Source organism: Aphis gossypii, chromosome 2 (genome assembly GCF_020184175.1).
Source record: "Aphis gossypii isolate Hap1 chromosome 2, ASM2018417v2, whole genome shotgun sequence".
Classification (NCBI taxonomy): Eukaryota; Metazoa; Arthropoda; class Insecta; order Hemiptera; family Aphididae; genus Aphis; species Aphis gossypii.
In genome coordinates, this window is record NC_065531.1 from 83886669 (window position 1) to 83906189 (window position 19521).

Consider the following 19521-nt stretch of genomic DNA (forward strand, 5'->3'; position numbering starts at 1 on the left):
ATAAAATTAAAATTAAATAATAAAAATTATTATTATTATTATTATTATTATTTAGAATATCAACATTTTTATAATACATATTAGGTTTTGTCGTTTTAGATGCCGAGTAAAATTAGTAGGTTTAATATATTAGTTTTATGTTAAACATCCTATAAAATTTGTTTATTAGCTCTAAAAATATTGGGGTTTTGTAAAACGGCATTTCTTTGATTTTAACAATTGATATTCCTATTACTTTACAATGCATTAGTAAGATCAATTTTGGAATGTAGTTCAATTATTTGGAATTCACGCACTAAATCAGATATTCATAGCATTGAGCATGTCTAAAATCACTTTTTGAAATGTAAATCATTTAAACCTAAAATAATAAAATATCTATTATAACCCACAATTTTAATACAAATAAATTAAAACTAAACAGGCAAACCTTATTATTACGTCATTAATTATTAAGTAAAACTTTTATAAATAAATATATTATAATAATTAACGGCTATATATTTTATTCTCTTTATCTTCTAAATTGTATCCTCTTTAATGCTTCTTCTTATAGTACCAAACTGTTCTTTTCCACTTTTCTATATTCCGTCTTACAGCACGATTTTTTCACCAACTAACCCTTACCAAGACCATTATCGCTTTGCAACAAATGCCTCAATATGGACTTTTTTTTCGCCTTTATTTAAGATTTTTAGTTCTTATTATACCTACTTTTAAACAGCACGATTTTTAAGTTGTTATAGGTGAATTTTATGATATCTTAAGACTTAAGTTTATTGTTGTTTTATTTATATTCCTACTAGCTGAATTACCGACTTCGCTCGTGTGCAGTTTTTACTTTACTTAATATGATGCATACTACATGATCATTTACTTTCTCTAAATGAAATTCTTTAATCCGATACACATAGTTGTGTTTTAAAAAAGAAAAAAATTATAATCAATATTTATAATTAATCAAGTGATAAATAGTAGTATCACCTCAATTACAAATAAAAAATAATATTATTTACAAATGATTCTAATGAGTCTATAATTATAATTATAATTTGTATAATTTTATTTTATTCAGTGGCGTGTGTAGGAATTTGGTATGGGGGGGGGGATGTCATAAATAAAAATGTATACTTTACAATATTTTGATGAACTAGAGATCCAGAATCCAGTCATTTTGAAAGTTAAAAAAAAAGCCCATAGGGGAAATACCCCCCTGCGCACTCCACTGACATCATTTATGAATATTTAAAATTACTAAAGTCAAAACCTCTTGGTATAACACTTTCTGAGTTTTAGTTAGTGGTACCTAACGGTCAGGTCTTCCAACTCTAGAAAATGCTACTTATAATTTATTGTCCATGTGAGAAACCCATTTTCCTAATCGACACCACAATAAATTAAAGTCTGACATTGCCTAAAATAAAAGACCACTAGCTCGTAGGAAAATTTGATATAAACATGAAAAAAGTTGAATAGGGTCTTCACAAAATTGGAACAATAAAAAAGGCCTATTCTTTCATACATATAAAGGATTTATAAAGTATGTATAGTATGAATTCGATCACACCTAAAGATTGTGTACATCATATTATCAGTAAAATTACAAGATGTAGATTTAATTTAGAGAAGTAATTTTTTTAACGTTTTCATTTTTAATAAAAATTTTAATTTACAATACATTCGCTTTTCGTAAATAGTTATCTACAGAAATTATTAAGACTTGAGAAAAAATTGAACAATATATAATAATAATAATAATAATTTGATGTTGAAATATTACGATAAAACAACATGAAATATTGAGTTTTCAACTGAATTTTCCTCAAGACTTACTGACTTTTCACTTTGTTACAATTTATTTTATGTGTAACATACGAGTATATAATTATTATTTATTTTATAATATTACTAAATTATATTTATTATATATTCTAAATTATATATTTATTGGTTTACGTTTTAAACGATACATTTTAAATAATTCCTGCAGCACTTACGTGTAGTAAACGGTACTGTCCAAGAATCTTGAAACCCATTCGCTGTAAAAGCTCTGAGTTTCAATCTGTAGTTAGTAACTGGTCTTAGCGGTCCATTGCAATAACTTTTCTTGTCGTTTATGGAACATGTGTCGTCCGCGCCAATGTCAAAAACCCCATCGTTTTGATCTAAACATTGAATTAAACGACAAAATTACAATATTGTAATAATATAATATCAAATGTGAAACTTGAAAACAACTGATTTTTTTCATTTTTAACTTGTCTTTTATTTGTTAAATCTAGAAACCCTCGATATCAAGGCTCTCTAGTTAAATTCATTAAAGTTATTATCAAATATTAATAGTTTGAAAATATATCTACAATTTAATACCATAGACGACACTTGCATGGATAATAATGATACTTTAGAGTTTAGGATTAGGATAGAATATGAATACTCAATTCCTCAAAACACTCAGTTCTGAGGGCGTAGGTTCAACGTTCAAAGTATATACTTTGCACAAAACCTTGAAGAAAATGATAATTATAGTATCAAAATTAATATTATAATAATGTTATCTATCAGTTATTATTATTGTGGATTTGAAATAATATCGAAATTGTTTAAATAAAAATTGTTTTAAATTCATTACAGTTTATAGTTTTTAGAAACTAAACATCGCTATAACTTTTGTAATTACCATTTACAAATAAATAACCGTTTTAATATATAATTATTTCATATGTATTATTTCATAATAAGACATATATTAATAATATTAATAAATTATGTTGAAATCGTATTATATACGTTTACAATAACAGTGGATTCCGCCAAATGTGGGCACCGGTTAATATGGACATCAGCGTAATATGGGCAAAATGATCTGGTCCCAATACAAATGTATTTAACTAATGTTAAAAAAACCGTATAATATGGAAATTCTATTCACTTTATGAGGGAAATTTTTATTTTATCGTAGCGTTAGAATGTACAGTGCATATTATATTAATTATGTATAATATGTATTTAAAAACGACTATAATATAACCGGGTTTTGTCGGATCTATGAGATAGTGTTTATCGAAATTAATAAAAAGCATAACCATTTAAACCTTAATGTTTTATACTCCTTTCACCTCAAAATAGTAATTTTATATAGTTTTATTTATGTAGTAATCAAATATTTTTTTCAATTGTATGATTCACATGTGCAAAATTACAACTTTTTTTGATATTATAAATTGCTGTATTTTTGAACTAATTTCGATTTTTATGGGCACTAGGACTGGTCCCAATATGCCCACATTAAGCGGAATCCACTGTATATCTTATTGTACACCGCAATGTACGATTTCCGGTTACGATTCGGCACTTGAAACATATTTTACATAAAATAATGTAAGTTCGAATACACGACCTTTGAAAGGCATCCACCGATCAGGTGTCGTCTGGTACGCCAGTATGAAAGGGTACGGTGCAGCTTCAGCCCATGTTCGCATAGGAGGCGGCCAAACATCATCATCCATCTGCTGCCGAGGATTATTCGTTCTAATGCCGTGTTCTGGCTTATCCGGAAACCCGCCGTCCTGGTAAACAATTATCGAATAGTATTGGATGTTTCCGGAGGCGCTCGAGAACAAGTCGCTGGGTATGGACAAACGGACCTGCGTGAGATGGCTATCGGACACAGTCACTCGTAAATGACGATATGTATCATATTTGCTAGGTAATTCCGGGCCTATAAACATAATAATAAAATTATGTAAAAAATCGCTTTTCACTGTATTATTTATAAAAGGACGACAATAGTACAATACATATTCATTTAAAAACAATAAACTAATAAAAATTCTGACAAAAATTTATTATTTTAATATATTATAAAATATACTATATGTGATATATACTTGTCGATGGTGTGATAAATCTAATGCGTTTGTCTTGACCCGGATTCTCTACAGTATAAGTTATTGCTGCCACCGTACATACGTATGTATAATCAGGCAATAATTGGGTTAAACTATATTCAAATTCCGTTTCGTTGTCCTAGTAAAATATATTTTATACTCAAAAACATGTTAACACGTAGTTTTTATTCAAAGAAAATATTATGGCCTATTGACTTATAACATGCATAATAGACTTCTATAGTTTAGGTATACAATGATAATTACTAGGTACTAAATTTAATAACTATTAACTTTATATACATTTTGATCAAACTTATTTCTTAATTTTCACTATTAATAAGTAACAAACAAAAGCATGCATTCATATCTCTATACAAGAGATCCGTTACCTTAGAACTGCCAACTATGAATTCGAATTTTAAAATTATTAAGTATTATACACAATTTTTACACCCTTATGTTTACATGAAAACACAATTTTTTCATATCGGTGCTGCAGTAACCTCAACATGGATTATGCAAATGTACTATAATATGTACAAAATAAAGTACCTAATATTAAATAATTTTTTAATTCAATTTCATACTTAGTAGTGCTGGGGGAACAAACCTCTAAATTAAGATGAATGTAATATTATAATCTTTGATTGTGATACAATCAATATATATATAAATAAAAAATAAACCAATTGGCAATTAAAAATAATCATTCTTACTGAAATGTCACATTTAATACTGAAAATGTGATTGTGAAATCCAAGTCTTTCTCCTACCAACGTACTGTGAAAAAATGCAATTTTTCCGTTTGGTATGCACGGATACTTCCAACTCAGTACGACCAAATTGGATTCTATCGATTCGACTTGTAAGTTTTTGACCGGTGAACTAGCTACAAAAACATATCGAACATGGTTAAATAATGATTTCTATGGAATTATTTTAAAGTATTAAACTATAATATCTACTAATACATTTATGCATAATTTTAATTTAGGATAGAAAATCGAAATATTATAAATATATAAAAAAAACTTAAATGTACTTATAAGTTTTACATTTTAAAGGTACCTATTATGCAATCTATGATTATAATATTATATTATAATAGCGTAACATATTTAGTAATAATCTACACACCAGCTAACTTTACATTTACTAGGTATTTATCATTATTCATTTGTAAAATAAATACCATAATAACGTGCAATTAATTAATTATTTAATGAGAATAAATTTAATATTATTATAGTTTGTATATTACTCGAAGATAACGTGTATATCGTAATATTTGTTGAGTTTCCAAAACCAGACTCTGATGCAGCACTCAATTCTATGAAATAGCAGCTAGCGGGCGTTAAATTTCCAATTTGGTTCTGATATGTCTGATCATTTTTAACGAAATATGTAACCACAGGTTCCAAGGTTCTGGGTGGACAATGTTTTGGTAGTTCGTATAGAAAATTTTTGAACGTAACTGTCCAACGGTAATTGTCTATCGCAGCGGGAGATATCGTAGTAGGCGATGCCCATGCAAGAACCACGCTGTTGGCGGACAACTTAGTGATTGATAAATTCATTGGTGGATCTGGCACTGTCAACATAATGTTATAGACAACAATATTATTGTTAATACTATATTATTACAGTATACACTATGCTATAATATTATTTCACCGCAACTGTACGTCATCGCATCACAATCGATGAATATACTTCAAACGGATATCGTTTCATATATCCAATACATACTCAGTGATAATATTATTGTTATAATAGGTATAAATGTAGGTACGTACGTTGTTTTATACATTATTTCAAAAGTTATTAAAGTATTTAAATGTATAATAATGTGAAACCCTAAAGAGGACAGAAGAGAAAGTTGGTGGTTTTAAAACAAAAATTGGATTAGTCAAGAACGAAGAGTGGAAAACAACAAAAAATAACAAGTTGAAGAGACTATATTCCAGGAGTGGCCATAATGAGACTCGCGAGCCACATGCGGCTCTTGAACCAAACTTAGACTAAAATTAAATATAAATAAATATCCCTTCATTTGATTGAAAATGAAAAATGTTTCTTCATTTTATAAACATTGCTTTACAATGTGGCTCACCTCAAATTAACTTTATAAATCTGCGGCTTCCAAAATTAAAAGGTGGTGGCCATCCGCCCATCCCTGCTATATTCAAAAAACAAAAAGTGTAGAACACAAATACATGATCAGCCAAAGATAACAGTGGGCTAGAAACACGTAGAGAATCCCAGGACCAACTTTAATGCATGCGATTATAGAAAAATAATTAATTGGGATACCCCGTTTTAGATACGATGATATAAGTAAACAAAAACACATAATAAGTAATAACTGAATGAAGGATTAAACTGAAAAAAACAAGCAGCTGATAGAGGAATGTGAAAGATTGGATGTGTAACGGAATTGTTTTAATGGCCAATAAACCCTAAGAAAAAGAAGAAGAATGTAAAATAGATTGTATTAGCAATTAATTGATTAGTAAATTATAAATACAAAATATTATTTGTAAAAAGTTGTCAATATTTTTTTTAATTAAGCATATTTATTAAATTTCATAAAACCTTGTCATTTTAAAATTAAAATATAACATAACTTTTTACAGTAAAAATATTTTGTAAGCATATTATTTTAACAACAATAATATTACACTTACATTATTTATTATATCTTATCTTATATTCTTATTCAATGATAACAATATATGTATATTTAATCATAATCTTTAAACCATTCTATAATATTGTCGATATAATAATAATAATACATTACCCTGTAATTTTGTCCAAAATATGATTTCATCACTTTTTTCTGAATAACCTTGCTTATTATAAAATGCTGAATAACAAATGTATTTCGTGAAAGGTTTCAAGTTATCTATGGTAATTGCTTGAGCAGATGTATTAGTCGGCACCTCGAATGAAAAATTTAAACTCGTACAATTTACGATTTGATGTATTAAAGTGCAATCGGATTCGATATGATGATCCCATTGCAGAGTGACGTTATAACTAGATAAAAACAGTATTCGTCCATTCATTGGCTTTTCTAAAACTGAAAAAATCACATTCTTATGTTTTTATTTTAGGTACCTATAGTTATTTACAAGCAAGTTCCCCCTGTCACACTATCACTACACCCATAACACCTATAATAATTATTATATTATTTTGTTAGTATAGTTATCATTACAAAATACAATATTAGGTATATATAATTAGAAGCATATGAATTGTTTTCTACTTTTTATAAATAATTTTATATTTTATTTATTATTTTTATATTTACCTCCCCTATTTTACGGGTTATATATTGTAATCGTATATATTTTAACACGCGAAGGCAACTGGTACATTTTGCTCTAGGTAGTTTGAGGAGAATTGGTATAAAAAAAGATATTTTGGGGAGAGTGGCAATAACTGAACATGTTTACATGTCCACTGCAATGCACCATGGATGAAGAATATCAGTGAATATACACTACGCTATATTTTATATTTATACTTAAATGATATTACCTTCAGCGATTACAGTGGCTTCGGTTTTGGCTGACAAACCATTTTCAATGTTCGACATTTTCGGCGTGACCATTATTTGATACGTTACACAAGGCATTAGATGTGAAATAGTCAAAGAATTGTTCTGTAGATAATTTAGAGCCGCGTATAAAATAAAAATGTGTAATAAATGTCAGTTAAATATTAACAATATTATTATTTTAATTTTAAACTGGCCAGTGGCCTACATTAATTGTCTTAGTCAACATTTGACACAACAAAAAATGAAACTTCTCAATATATTTTATATTTGTATAATAATTGTTTTTAAATTTATTAATTACAATCAATGATACGTACTTCAGTTAAAATAGTTGAGCAAACAAATATATCGTAACAATAAATGACTTCGTATTGACGAATACAGAAAGACGAATTAATCGGTTTATCCCATCTAACGAATATAGTTCTTGAGCCATTTGATGAAGCCGTTAATTTTACTACAGGCCCAGGTACTGAAATAAAAAAATGTTTAAACCCTTACAAATCACGAATTGAAAATCAAGTTTGTTTCTAAAAATCCTAAACCTATATGCTGTTTGTTACTTGTAAAAACAATAACCTACATTTTTATTTTATTTCTATAGTACAGTTGTATAATACACAAATACTTAATTATAAGAATTATATTTTTTGAAATACATATTAAACGCTAAAAATAAAAACATATAATAAACTGAACATAATTAACTATAATAACTAGAAATAAAGAATATATCCTCTTATGAAATTCGAATAATTTTTATAATTGAATGCGTGAGTGTAAGTCGGTGGTAAATCAGGCCACATTGATTTATGAAAAGGTTAATAAAAAAGAAAAATAGATTAAGTCATCAGTGATAATAATATAGGTACCTAGTTTAGATAATAAATGGGTAATACTATTAAGAAAATGCTTCAGGTTTAAACCATAATTGTTAATGTACTAGCTTTTACATAAAAATAATGAATGGATTTATTATTTCACTCTTAGAGAAAACTTCTTACCAGATTACACGATACGGTCGTAACTATACTTATGGGTATGTATATAAGCTTTGTAATATATGTTTTATACAGTAAAATATTTTTCAATGGCAGGAAAAAACTATGCCTAGAGCTATGCACATTGCACACAATATAGGAGTATTTAATTTATATTTATATAATTTGTATATTCTAGGCATAATATTAGCTTAGTTATATCTTCAACCCTCATTTCATAATCCTAAAACTACCATTATTATATAACATTGAATACTTTTGGCTTATTATCTCGTACACAATTAGTCAAGTGATCAGAAATTGTTCGAAAACCAGATAAAGTATTCTCGGGTAGATAAGGATTTATACATACTTCCAGGATCCGTAGTTACATTGAACGCTGCAGGATTTCCTTTAACACCAGAGAAATCAACTGCAGAAACGTAACCGAAATATGTAGCGCATGGTTCTAACGCTGTTATCATATGATAGTCAAATTCTGTTTGTATTTCTTGTCCGGTACCCCGCATTGAAGTCAACGAAATGTGAAAATTTGCCGTACACAATTTCTGTTCCATCGGGTTTTCCCACGAAATCAAAATCAAATGACTCGATGTTACTACAGTTAAGTTCCTCACCACTTTAAGTTCTAAAATATAAAACATTTACAATAGGTAGTTTTCCATTATTTGAATCCACATTGTATAACAAAATAAAAAAAAATTATAAATACAATGGATATTGCTTATAAAAAATTCAACTTTTGACCAGTACAAATTAAATCTCACCTATAATAGATTGAACATAATAATTGTAAGTAAAATGGGAAAAAAACAAATGTATTATAAAATTAATTTTAATTTTAATTTTTCATATTTATTTCATAGGTATAAATGTATAATACATGTTAACTTTATTTTAATACTGTACTCGCTTACACACTAGGTATTTTCTTTTATTTTTTATTACTTTCGACCACTTCATCAATTATACTAATCTTACTTGTAGACTGTAGTTTATTGCATATTAAAATTAATGTCAAATAACTTTTTATGTACTAATTTATTTCAAATTTTTACAAAAAATGTCTAAATTTTCTATCGATTTTTTCACAAAATTATAATAAGGGTTTTTGAACAAATTTTGAATCTTATAAGTAACTTTTTTAATAAAATATTTAGTTACATGATGTACCTTATAAGCTGCTAAACCTTAAAACTACAGACGTAAGTAGTAAGTACGCTGATTTAATTTTTTTTTTACTTACGAGAAATATGTGAAGTCAACGCAACTGTAGAAGTAAAGGGACCACCAAACACATTTCCACCAGCTCCATAATATAAACACCTCACCGTGATTGTATAGGCTGCACATTCTATCAACCCGGTCAGTGTACAATTATTGCTACTAGTTAACTTAATTTCATTATTCAGTTGAGTGGAATACGTCAGAGAATAATTTACACTGCCATCTATGTCTGGCAATAGTCTCCATTCGACATAAAACGCAGTTGGACTAATAGGCTCTAGAGTCAATTTAATGATACGTCTTTGAAAATCTTCAAATTCTAAAATAAAACAATGAATTCATTATATCACTATTCGGTATTCACTTTATATCAGACAGATCTGTGTAACGCAGACACTTACTACCTACGTTAAACCTAACCGTCAAAAACTATTAAGGATTTTGAAAATATATATTTTAAATAATTTTAATTTATTACAAAACAGCATTTTTGGAAGAATAAATTATTATTGTATCCCTATCATTTTTTAATTTTTTTACGATTTTGAATTACAACATGCTTGTTTAGTTTTATACTCAAAATAAGAATATTTTTTGAAGAGCTGCTTCGATATATAAAAATCGAAACTCGGATGAGTAATAATTCATGAAAGTAATATTATTAAGGTTGTTAAATAAACTGTCTAGTGTAGGTGTGCAGAGTGGAGTAATACAGGAGTACTCTACAAAATAATGATCTACTACCTAATCTACTCATCAAAACTTAAAATAGGTACCTACTTATGAAGTTATAACAAAATAAAAACTACTTGTCCAAAATTTGATAAAAATTTTAATAATTAGAAATACTCGGATTAATATTCTACTCCGGAATAAACAAATTAAAAATATATGCTATCATTGAAAGAATAAAATATTAAAAAACTGTAACGATAAAAAAAATGGTAAAAATGTAGCTTTTTCAGAAATTATATTTTATTATGACTTAAAAATATGTAAAAATATATATTTAAAAACTCTAGTGTTTTCTGAAATAATGAGTGTCTTACGTTAAATCACCCCATGTATGTTACAGGCAAAGTGTTGAATAAGGTAAGGTTAGGTCCTATAAAGGTTAACCTAACTGGCGTTCCATAAAATTATCAAGATTTTCTATATATAATGACAAAAATAAGCAGGTAAAGTATAAAATGTATATGTTATCATATCGATACGGTCTGCTTACAAAATTCCAAATCATAAATAGGGAGGGTATTAAATGTATATAAAAATATAAAATTATACATTAGAAACACGATAAAAAACTTAAGCCAGAAGAAGCCAATACAATACATAGAGTACCTATCTAAATATCTTAAAAGACATAAAAATTAATACATAATATTATAAACACTAAACAGAGTGCAGGGAAATCTTAATCTTCATATAGATTTAAAAAATAAAATCCTACATCGATCTTGCATTTGTTATTGATTTATTACCTAATAAAAACTTAAAATATGTATGTTTAACATTTATTAGTTCATAAAACATTAAAACTTACTGCAAAAATTCACAATATTAATATTATCATTTACACCAGCATAAGGGGGGAGGGTCTTCACTCTCCAAATATTTTTATTCAAGGGCTACAAAAAATAGCATTGCTCTTAACGAACCAAAAGTTTACACATACAATTTTTAATGTTTAAATGTTAGATATCTCCTAGTGATCTAGTATATTTACTGTCCTATGGGGGCCGTGGACTGGTTAAAATTTGTTCGAGGGCGGCAGTAGTTTGAAGACCCCTGATTTATACCTACTAACAATCTTAAATAACTCGGTTAGTTAGGTCAATGAAACTAAATCATTGATATTATTACTGATATAATATATTTAAGCTATAAATAATTTCAAGGATAGCTTTTATGGCCCCCCAAGACGAGACATCTTACTTTTAATTTTTTTCAAATAATTACATTAATTTAATCATGTATAAATGTATAATTTGTATATTATTATTCCAAAAATGTTTGGTCAATGATCAAGGTTTTATATATATTTTTTATTTAATTGATATTATATTATATAAATACACTGTTAATTTTTACTATAAATAATAAATTCATACCTTAATTTTTGCTATATTATACAAACACTTACTGACTAATTTTATTATAGTTTAAATAAATATATACTAAAAAAATATTGCGTCCCCCCCCAAGCAAGGAACTAAAGCCACCCTTGGATCCGTTATAGTGTCTGTTACCTTACGTGATAATCAGTTGCATATTAAAGAAAATATACATATAGATTTCTTTAACACAATCTACCTTTATAAATATCAATAACTAGACTAGTACCTACCTATAATACGTATTTCAAAAATGTAAAACATATACATTAACATTTTTATAAATTATGAGGCTTTCGTAGATACCTAGTTAAACATAATTATTATAAATTAAATAATACAAATAAAACGTAATATTTCCTTTAAAAAAAATATTAAAATATTTTATATAATAGATCTAAATTTACTAAAAAATTTAATTGTTTATCAATATTACCTAAAATTATTATAATTATTTATACAAATCCGTCAAGTGGATAACCACTTTACTGTAGGAACTGTAGGTGGTGTACGATGTATCTGGTCATTGATAGTATATGTATCTTAAATAAATGTAGTAATTTCGAATTCAATGATTAATCATTCTTACGATGAAAAACAATTCTCAGTGAATACTAAGTGAATTCTAACTATTTGGTAGATTAACTATAGTTATCAAACAATTATTTTTAAAATAGTAAATTTTAACAAATGTTCTCAATGTTCTCATTATATTCTGAGCAAAGAGAAGAATATATTGATTTTACAATTATATGCTTACATTTTTTATTAATTTCTCTGAAAAAACTTTTGATAGTAATTTTTGTTGGAATATTTAGTCAGCTTGTTTAGTACTTTTGAGAAGACAAAATAGAAAATTACCTATATTTTAAAAAATAATATTTGAAGAAATCGATATTGTTTTTTTGATGTTGCTCATAAATTATATACTTACTAATTTTTTACCAAATTTTCATACTATCATTTTCTTTTCATAAAATATATTTTTCAAAATAATTTTACTCTCTTTGAATTAGTTTTAGAAAAATGAAATTTTCGATTTTTTTTTTTTTTTAGTCCATATTTAACATATCCATTGACCATTAAGTACAATAACCTATATCAATGATGAGATATATACCTACTTAACACCTACTGTATAGGCGTATAGCAAAAGGATTTGTACTTCTCCTTTTTTTCTACAAATTGTATTGTTGATATAATTTTTATGAATCACCTACATAAGCTAAATATAACTCAAATTGTATAATTATGAGAAAATTATTTTAAATAATTATAATTTAAATTCAGTTTTGTAAATGAATACTTACAAAAATCATTGTATACACCTTAGTTTATTATACAATTATAAAATTAAAATAAAAAATAACTTGAATAAGTTAGCTTCCATAAGAGGTTAACAATAACGTATGCAATATTTTCATATTTAACCACCCTTGCTACGTTTTTAAATAATCAAAGAACGTTAGAAAAACTAGAAAAACTAAACATACAATGAAATGTGTAACTACTAACTAGCAACAAGAACGGGAAAGCGTACTCGACCATTTGTGAACCTTATATCATATACCTGTAAATCCATTGCGGAGCTTTCGGAGTCTGTTATTTGGTATCTGAGTCTAAGCACTTCCACTGTAGTCATCATAATATTTTTTTACTTTAGATTTAAAATATTTTCAATTGAATATTTTGGGATAAAATAAATTTGTTATTTCTTGATTTCAGAATATTTACATAACATTTTATTATTCGTACTTTGAAATTTTGAATATCTATTTTGTTTATTGGAATTACATTTATTCCGATACAGCAAAATGTACTAAACTAACATTTACAAACAACTATTTATTAAGTTTATTACAATAAAGTTATTGATAACTATAACTTATAGAATAGTCTGCCGACATGTTTCATTATTGTCACTCGAACAAAGCGACAGACAATTTGCAATAAAATGTATAAATGTACCAAATATTATTAAGTATGTCGTTATATATTAATATTATACCTGGTTGACGCAGTGTAGAAATTACAGTCACGTAAACTGTTAACAGCGTTAACGATGTTATAAAAAAATTGTTAAATAAGTTTATGTTCATGGTTAAAGTTGTTGTCATTACGAAAACAATGGCTATTAGTTGTTTACGATTCGTCGTCTCGTGTAACTATAAAAATACCACTAATGTGATACACAATAATGTAATAATATTTACCATATAATAAACTAATTATTACTAACTGTAATTTATTGTTATTAAATATTTTATGAACGAAATAATAATTATTTGTCTTCGAAAGTAAATCAACCGTGACTAGCGCGGCGAGTGCTGGTGACAAATGTTCGATGTACCTATTGTATATGCAAACGTGATAAAAAAAAAAGTATTAGATAAAAGGTCGAATATTACACAATTCATAATTAGTTTGAAAAACTCGTATAATATCTTATAAGCTATATGCATGTTCAGACGAGATTTTTTTTCTTTCGATATCCAAAGTTTTTTATAATATGGTTAACTATTCACATAACAAAAATTTTATATCACCACCATATAACCGTTCAGGAAATCTGCTAAACTGCTGCCAAGTTCAAAAACTTAAACAAAAATTATTACATTTAGACATGTTGATCCAGTACTCAGGAAATTGTTAACTCCAATTCTATCCCAATCTATACTATAAATTTAACAAATTACATTCTATAAAAAATCATATACATACTATTCATGGATATTAATGAATGCTCATGTAAGTCAACATCTTAATTTATTTATTCATCATGAAGTAAGTTGGATATTCTATTCTAACCAAATTTAACTTTTTAACCAAACATGTAGGTATGTAAGTAGTAAATATTTTATTTATAAAACAGAAACAATTAGCCATTTAGGAAGGGGTTTCCCAACAACAAAAGATTTTTTTATTATCGTTAGGGACTAAATATAGTACAATGGATACTTACTTCTGCAAAAATATAAGTTTATTTACTGACTTCACACATTCCTAATTATTTAGAAAAATAAAAGAATGATTAAGTATTTAATTAAAAAAAATAAAAATAACTGAACAGCTTAAAATTGTATTAATTATTGTATTTAAATTCATTACCATAAGAAAAATAATTGTCATAGACAAGCTTTCAACAATTAGCCTAATACCAAATCAGATTAGGAGGAAGGAAATGTAAATCACACCCTTAATTATTATGCGTAAGTCTTGCATTACCTTTAGGATTAAAATATATTTATTAAAAACGATTTGAGTAAAAACATTTTCAATTATCTTTTATCAAATTTTATTTTAAAATACTAATAAACCTTTACACATAAATATTTATAATTTAATTAATTATATGGCTTACTAATTTGATTCTATTTTAATTAACTTAAATTATATATAAATATTATAATAGAATATTCACATTACCTAAACTAGATATTTTAACAATACACCTGTATACCATTCAATTATTAAAGTGTGGAGGTTTATCAATAACCACCACTCCAGCATAACTTCGGCCAATATTCATTGAGGCTGTTAACATGGACCATGTATTGGTGTTAGGATTGTAAATTTCTATAGAAGCCAAATTGGAAGCTCCATCATCACCACCCACAACATACAATAACCCGTCTAATGCAATTACTCCTATATTAGAACATAGTATTAACTCAATTTGTTTCCCAAAAAAAATGTTTAGTAAAATAATGAAGAATTATGATTCTTACCAGCATTTCTTCGACACATATGCATATCAGCAATAGAAGTCCAAACTCCAGTACTCGGTCTATAAGCCTCAACACTATTACGAACTTCAGGTCCATCATGACCACCAACAGCATACATTACACCGTCTAAAACTCCTACACCAGCACCACTGCGACGTACAGACATTTCTGCAACTGGTGTCCACGTATCAGTACTAGGATGATAACATTCAACAGATTTTAAACACTGCCTTGATAATCCATCATAACCTCCTACCTACACAGTTAATTAAAACAAATATATTACATATTTATAAATAATAAATAAAATATTAGTTTACCGCATATAAAAGATTATTGAGTACTCCAACACCAACACTACTTCTCCTAGTAGACATATTAGATACCATTCGCCATTCTTGAGTACTGCAATCAAAAACTTCTGCACTATTTAAACCACTAGTACCATCAAAACCGCCAACCTAGAATTTATTATATGGTTTATAATTCATGAATATAACATAAAATAAGAAATATCAAATATTTATATATATATTACGGCATAAATGCAATTATCTAATACAGCAACTCCTAAAGTTCCTCGTCTAGCCAACATGGCAACTGTTGGTACCCAACAAGGTGATGGTGATGACAAATCAAGCATATCAACTGTACGAACTCTTAATGAGCCATTAAAACCACCCACAGCAAATACACGGCGATCTTTTAATACAGCCAGGCCAGCTCTACAACGGCGTGTACTCATTTCTGGTCCAGACTGCCATCGATTAGTTCCTGGGTCATACCATTCTACACTACGAATCGCTTTAGGTGCTTGTCCGCCAACCACTAGTATTACCTGTAAAGTATAAATTGATATACTAATTGTAAAACTAAATAAATCACTAGAAAAAGTTACTTTAGGTAAACCAACAGGTTGTCTAGGTTTGGTACGAATAGTTTTTGGAATAGTACCAGGTTGTTCAGACTTAAGTAAATGAAAATTTAACGCTTCAATTATATAGTCTTTACCTAAAAATAATAGAAGAATATTAAGCAATAATTTAAATTAAAGGTAAAAGCCTTTTTTTTTATTGAAAAATCAAGTAATAAACATACATTCAAGGCTATTTTTAAGAAGAGGTTCCTCTTCTACTCTCTTAAGTAAATATTCTTTTGATGCTAATGGCAAACGAACATGTTCCATTAATTTAGGCAAAATATCTTTTCTACAATTTGATTCATAATTTACCCAACAAATAACACATTCAAATACCTAAAACAATATTAAGAGCTAAATAATAACAATTATTTTAAATAGAATAAACTACTAATTTTTCATCTGATACATTATAATATTTAAATATAACAATTTTCTAGTAAGTAGTAACCTACTTTTTCTTCAGATGGAACAGTAAGTTCATCACTAGAGATCAACTTAACTACTTGTTCGGATGATAAGGATAGGAACTCGTCACCTTCAACCACTTCTCTAAGAAACAAAATATAACAATAAAAATATAACATCCATATAAAATCATAAAAATAAATAATATTTCATACGAAAAGTGTTGTTGAATATATGATTCAGAACTTGACAATAGTTCCATACAGCCATGTAAATCAGCAAACGCCTTGATACCAAGACAATTTGTAGGGTGCAGTTGTGATTGTAAGAAATCACAACATGCATCTTGTACATCATGCAATTGCAAGAGATTTGCAGCTGGTAACAAAACCTTAAAAAAAAAATTACAAGTTAAAAATTGCGCATTTAAATTACTTTCAGATTATTCATACAAAATTAAAAATGATTTTTACCTGTACATTTTCTTCACTGACCATTATTTGGGCAGTATAAATAAAATCTACTAGAAGTTTTAATGCAGTAGAATCCAATTCTCTTATAATTACATGATCCTTATTACTCTCTTCAAAACTTGTGAACATAGCATGGAAATAAGGACTAGCAGATGCTAAAACCACTTTGTGTCCAAATACTATTGTACTATCATCTGTTTCTAATTTAATATCACAAAAAATCTCATCTCTAAAATAAAAGTGTGTTAATTTACTAGTACCTAATATTTATTTAGACTAAAAGTTGAAATCTCTCACAATAATGCAACAAACCTGCGTAAAGATTGTAAAACTTCAAATGCACGAACTGTATGAGAACTATTTCTATATGGAGTTCGTTCACGTCTCCCTGACCTTGGTACTTGTTTTTGAGAACTCTCGTCTAATGAATTTTGACTGGCATATCGTAATAATAAACCAGTTCCTCTGAAAATAATATAACATAAATAAAGAAGAATAAGTAACATCGATCATAAAAACTTACCCAGTTGAAACACTATCACCTTCCATATTATAAAATACAATGAGATTTCAAATCTAAAAAATACTTTGCTCAATAATACATGACTGCAATGAGCTAAAGTACTAAAGGTCATATCATCATTGTGAGCTCAAAAATGTATTACCTATTATAGAGAAATGGTATCTATACTAAATTTATCAATAAATAATTTATGAATTAAATTCTTATTAATGTAACAACTATGTAAAATAAAATAAATTAAATAAGAATTAACAATAAACATTAAACAAATATTTATTAAATAAATAATAATTATAAATTAACATACTTGCCAGTAGACAGTAGTTATTACTTATTCGAATTTATGTTATCAACATTTACTGATAAGAATGTAAAAAAAATATTGATCGATCATGGTAGATAATAAAACTATAAATACTTTCTATCGAGTCAAAATCAAAGTATTGATAGATTGACTACTGACTAATTAATAATAATTAAGATAATATAATATTTTTTTAAATATTTTAATACAATATTAATTAATAATAAATTTAATAAAACACGCAAAACTAACGGTAGTAAAATTAGTATTCAGTTTAGCATTTTTGAATAAAAGTGTAAACATAATATAACCTATCTACCCTATGTAGTTGCATTTCCGCGACCTATCGGCGATTGGTGTAGGTGTTGGTTAGTTAATAACTGTTATTATAAATTATATTATAATGTATCGTTTGGATAATTGGACTACCGTCTACCATACATACACAGTGCACATTATTTCATTATGTTCATTGTTTAAGATGCTTAGAAAAATGTATACTTACTTTTTCAATAAGTTATTTTTTTATAACTTGGTAGGCAGTAACTAGTATAGTTTATAATATACTTGAATACCTACTTTGATAGATAAAATACAAAAAAATTATTTTTAAGCTTTTTGTAACGGTTTCATTAATATCGTTGATCTTTGGAGCTTGAGATACTAAATTTGAATTTAATTTTTAAACACTAATCTTAGTGTTCTCCAAGAATACTAGATCAATCATCGGCATATTTGGAATTAGCCAATCTTATTGCGTCTCCCTAAAAAAATAAAAGATTTTATAAAAATGAATGTATTATATTATGACATTGAATGTATAGTTGTCTTACTAGTAGAGTACCTACTATAGTAATATTGAAGTTATTGAACAAAACCAAATTATTTTATAGCGTTTAGTTTTTTTTACTACCTTTTAATTTTTGTATGAGAGTTTTATACTAATAGTTTATAAACAATTGATTTAGATTTTAGATTCTGAGCAGAGCAATGAATTCCAGTAAATATAATAGCACGAATCAGGCGCAGATCTAGAACATATTTTCGGAAAGGGGGGAGGCATCTTGAATGAAATTTCGCTCAAAACGCTATCGACAAAACAATGTAAATATACATACAGTGTATACCAGAGTCTACAAGGGGCATGGCCCCTTGCCCCCCCTCCTAGGATCCGCACCTGGCAAGTATAATATACATTTTTAATAAAAATAACTTTTACTTATTATGTAGTTAATATAATAACAGTAAATATCCAGTGCCGTGACTAGAACTTAACGAAATGGGTGATTGCTAAAGTAAGCGGGTGCATTTAAGTTAAATCAAATTAGTTTTTGGTATAAAATATGAAATTATTAAAAGT

At 27.2% G+C, this 19521-nt stretch overlaps 2 protein-coding genes across 4 annotated transcripts in view; both read right to left on the bottom strand.

The window, feature by feature from the left end:
* LOC114119773 (phosphatidylinositol phosphatase PTPRQ) overlaps nucleotides 1-13949 on the bottom strand; it is a 27646-nt gene extending 13697 nt beyond the window's left edge. For both annotated transcript variants that reach the window (XM_027981463.2, XM_050201162.1), the window contains exons 1-11: nucleotides 13815-13949; nucleotides 9712-10011; nucleotides 8818-9093; nucleotides 7782-7936; nucleotides 7443-7566; nucleotides 6697-6978; nucleotides 5155-5484; nucleotides 4610-4782; nucleotides 3891-4029; nucleotides 3401-3721; nucleotides 1998-2165 (exon numbers count right to left, since the gene is read on the bottom strand). In XM_027981463.2, the coding sequence (XP_027837264.2) occupies nucleotides 1998-2165; nucleotides 3401-3721; nucleotides 3891-4029; nucleotides 4610-4782; nucleotides 5155-5484; nucleotides 6697-6978; nucleotides 7443-7566; nucleotides 7782-7936; nucleotides 8818-9093; nucleotides 9712-10011; nucleotides 13815-13923 (2377 nt within the window). In that variant the 5' untranslated portion in view covers nucleotides 13924-13949. The remainder of the gene's footprint in view (nucleotides 1-1997; nucleotides 2166-3400; nucleotides 3722-3890; nucleotides 4030-4609; nucleotides 4783-5154; nucleotides 5485-6696; nucleotides 6979-7442; nucleotides 7567-7781; nucleotides 7937-8817; nucleotides 9094-9711; nucleotides 10012-13814) is intronic.
* LOC114119774 (ring canal kelch homolog) lies at nucleotides 13562-18287 on the bottom strand. Of its 2 annotated transcripts, none has more exons than XM_027981464.2 (11): nucleotides 18165-18287; nucleotides 17858-17999; nucleotides 17647-17799; nucleotides 17335-17563; nucleotides 17077-17252; nucleotides 16909-17005; nucleotides 16633-16789; nucleotides 16073-16545; nucleotides 15855-15995; nucleotides 15535-15790; nucleotides 13562-15454 (listed from the first exon to the last, which is right to left on the bottom strand). In XM_027981464.2, the coding sequence occupies exons 2-11, from the start codon at nucleotides 17881-17883 to the stop codon at nucleotides 15270-15272; spliced, it is 1893 nt and encodes a 630-aa protein (XP_027837265.1). In that variant the 5' UTR covers nucleotides 17884-17999; nucleotides 18165-18287; the 3' UTR covers nucleotides 13562-15269. The 2 variants fall into 2 exon arrangements, with proteins under 2 accessions (XP_027837265.1, XP_027837266.1); XM_027981465.2 differs by lacking the exon at nucleotides 18165-18287 and having other exon boundaries at nucleotides 16073-16372; nucleotides 16433-16545; nucleotides 17858-18141.
* Between the last annotated feature and the right edge of the window lie 1234 nt (nucleotides 18288-19521).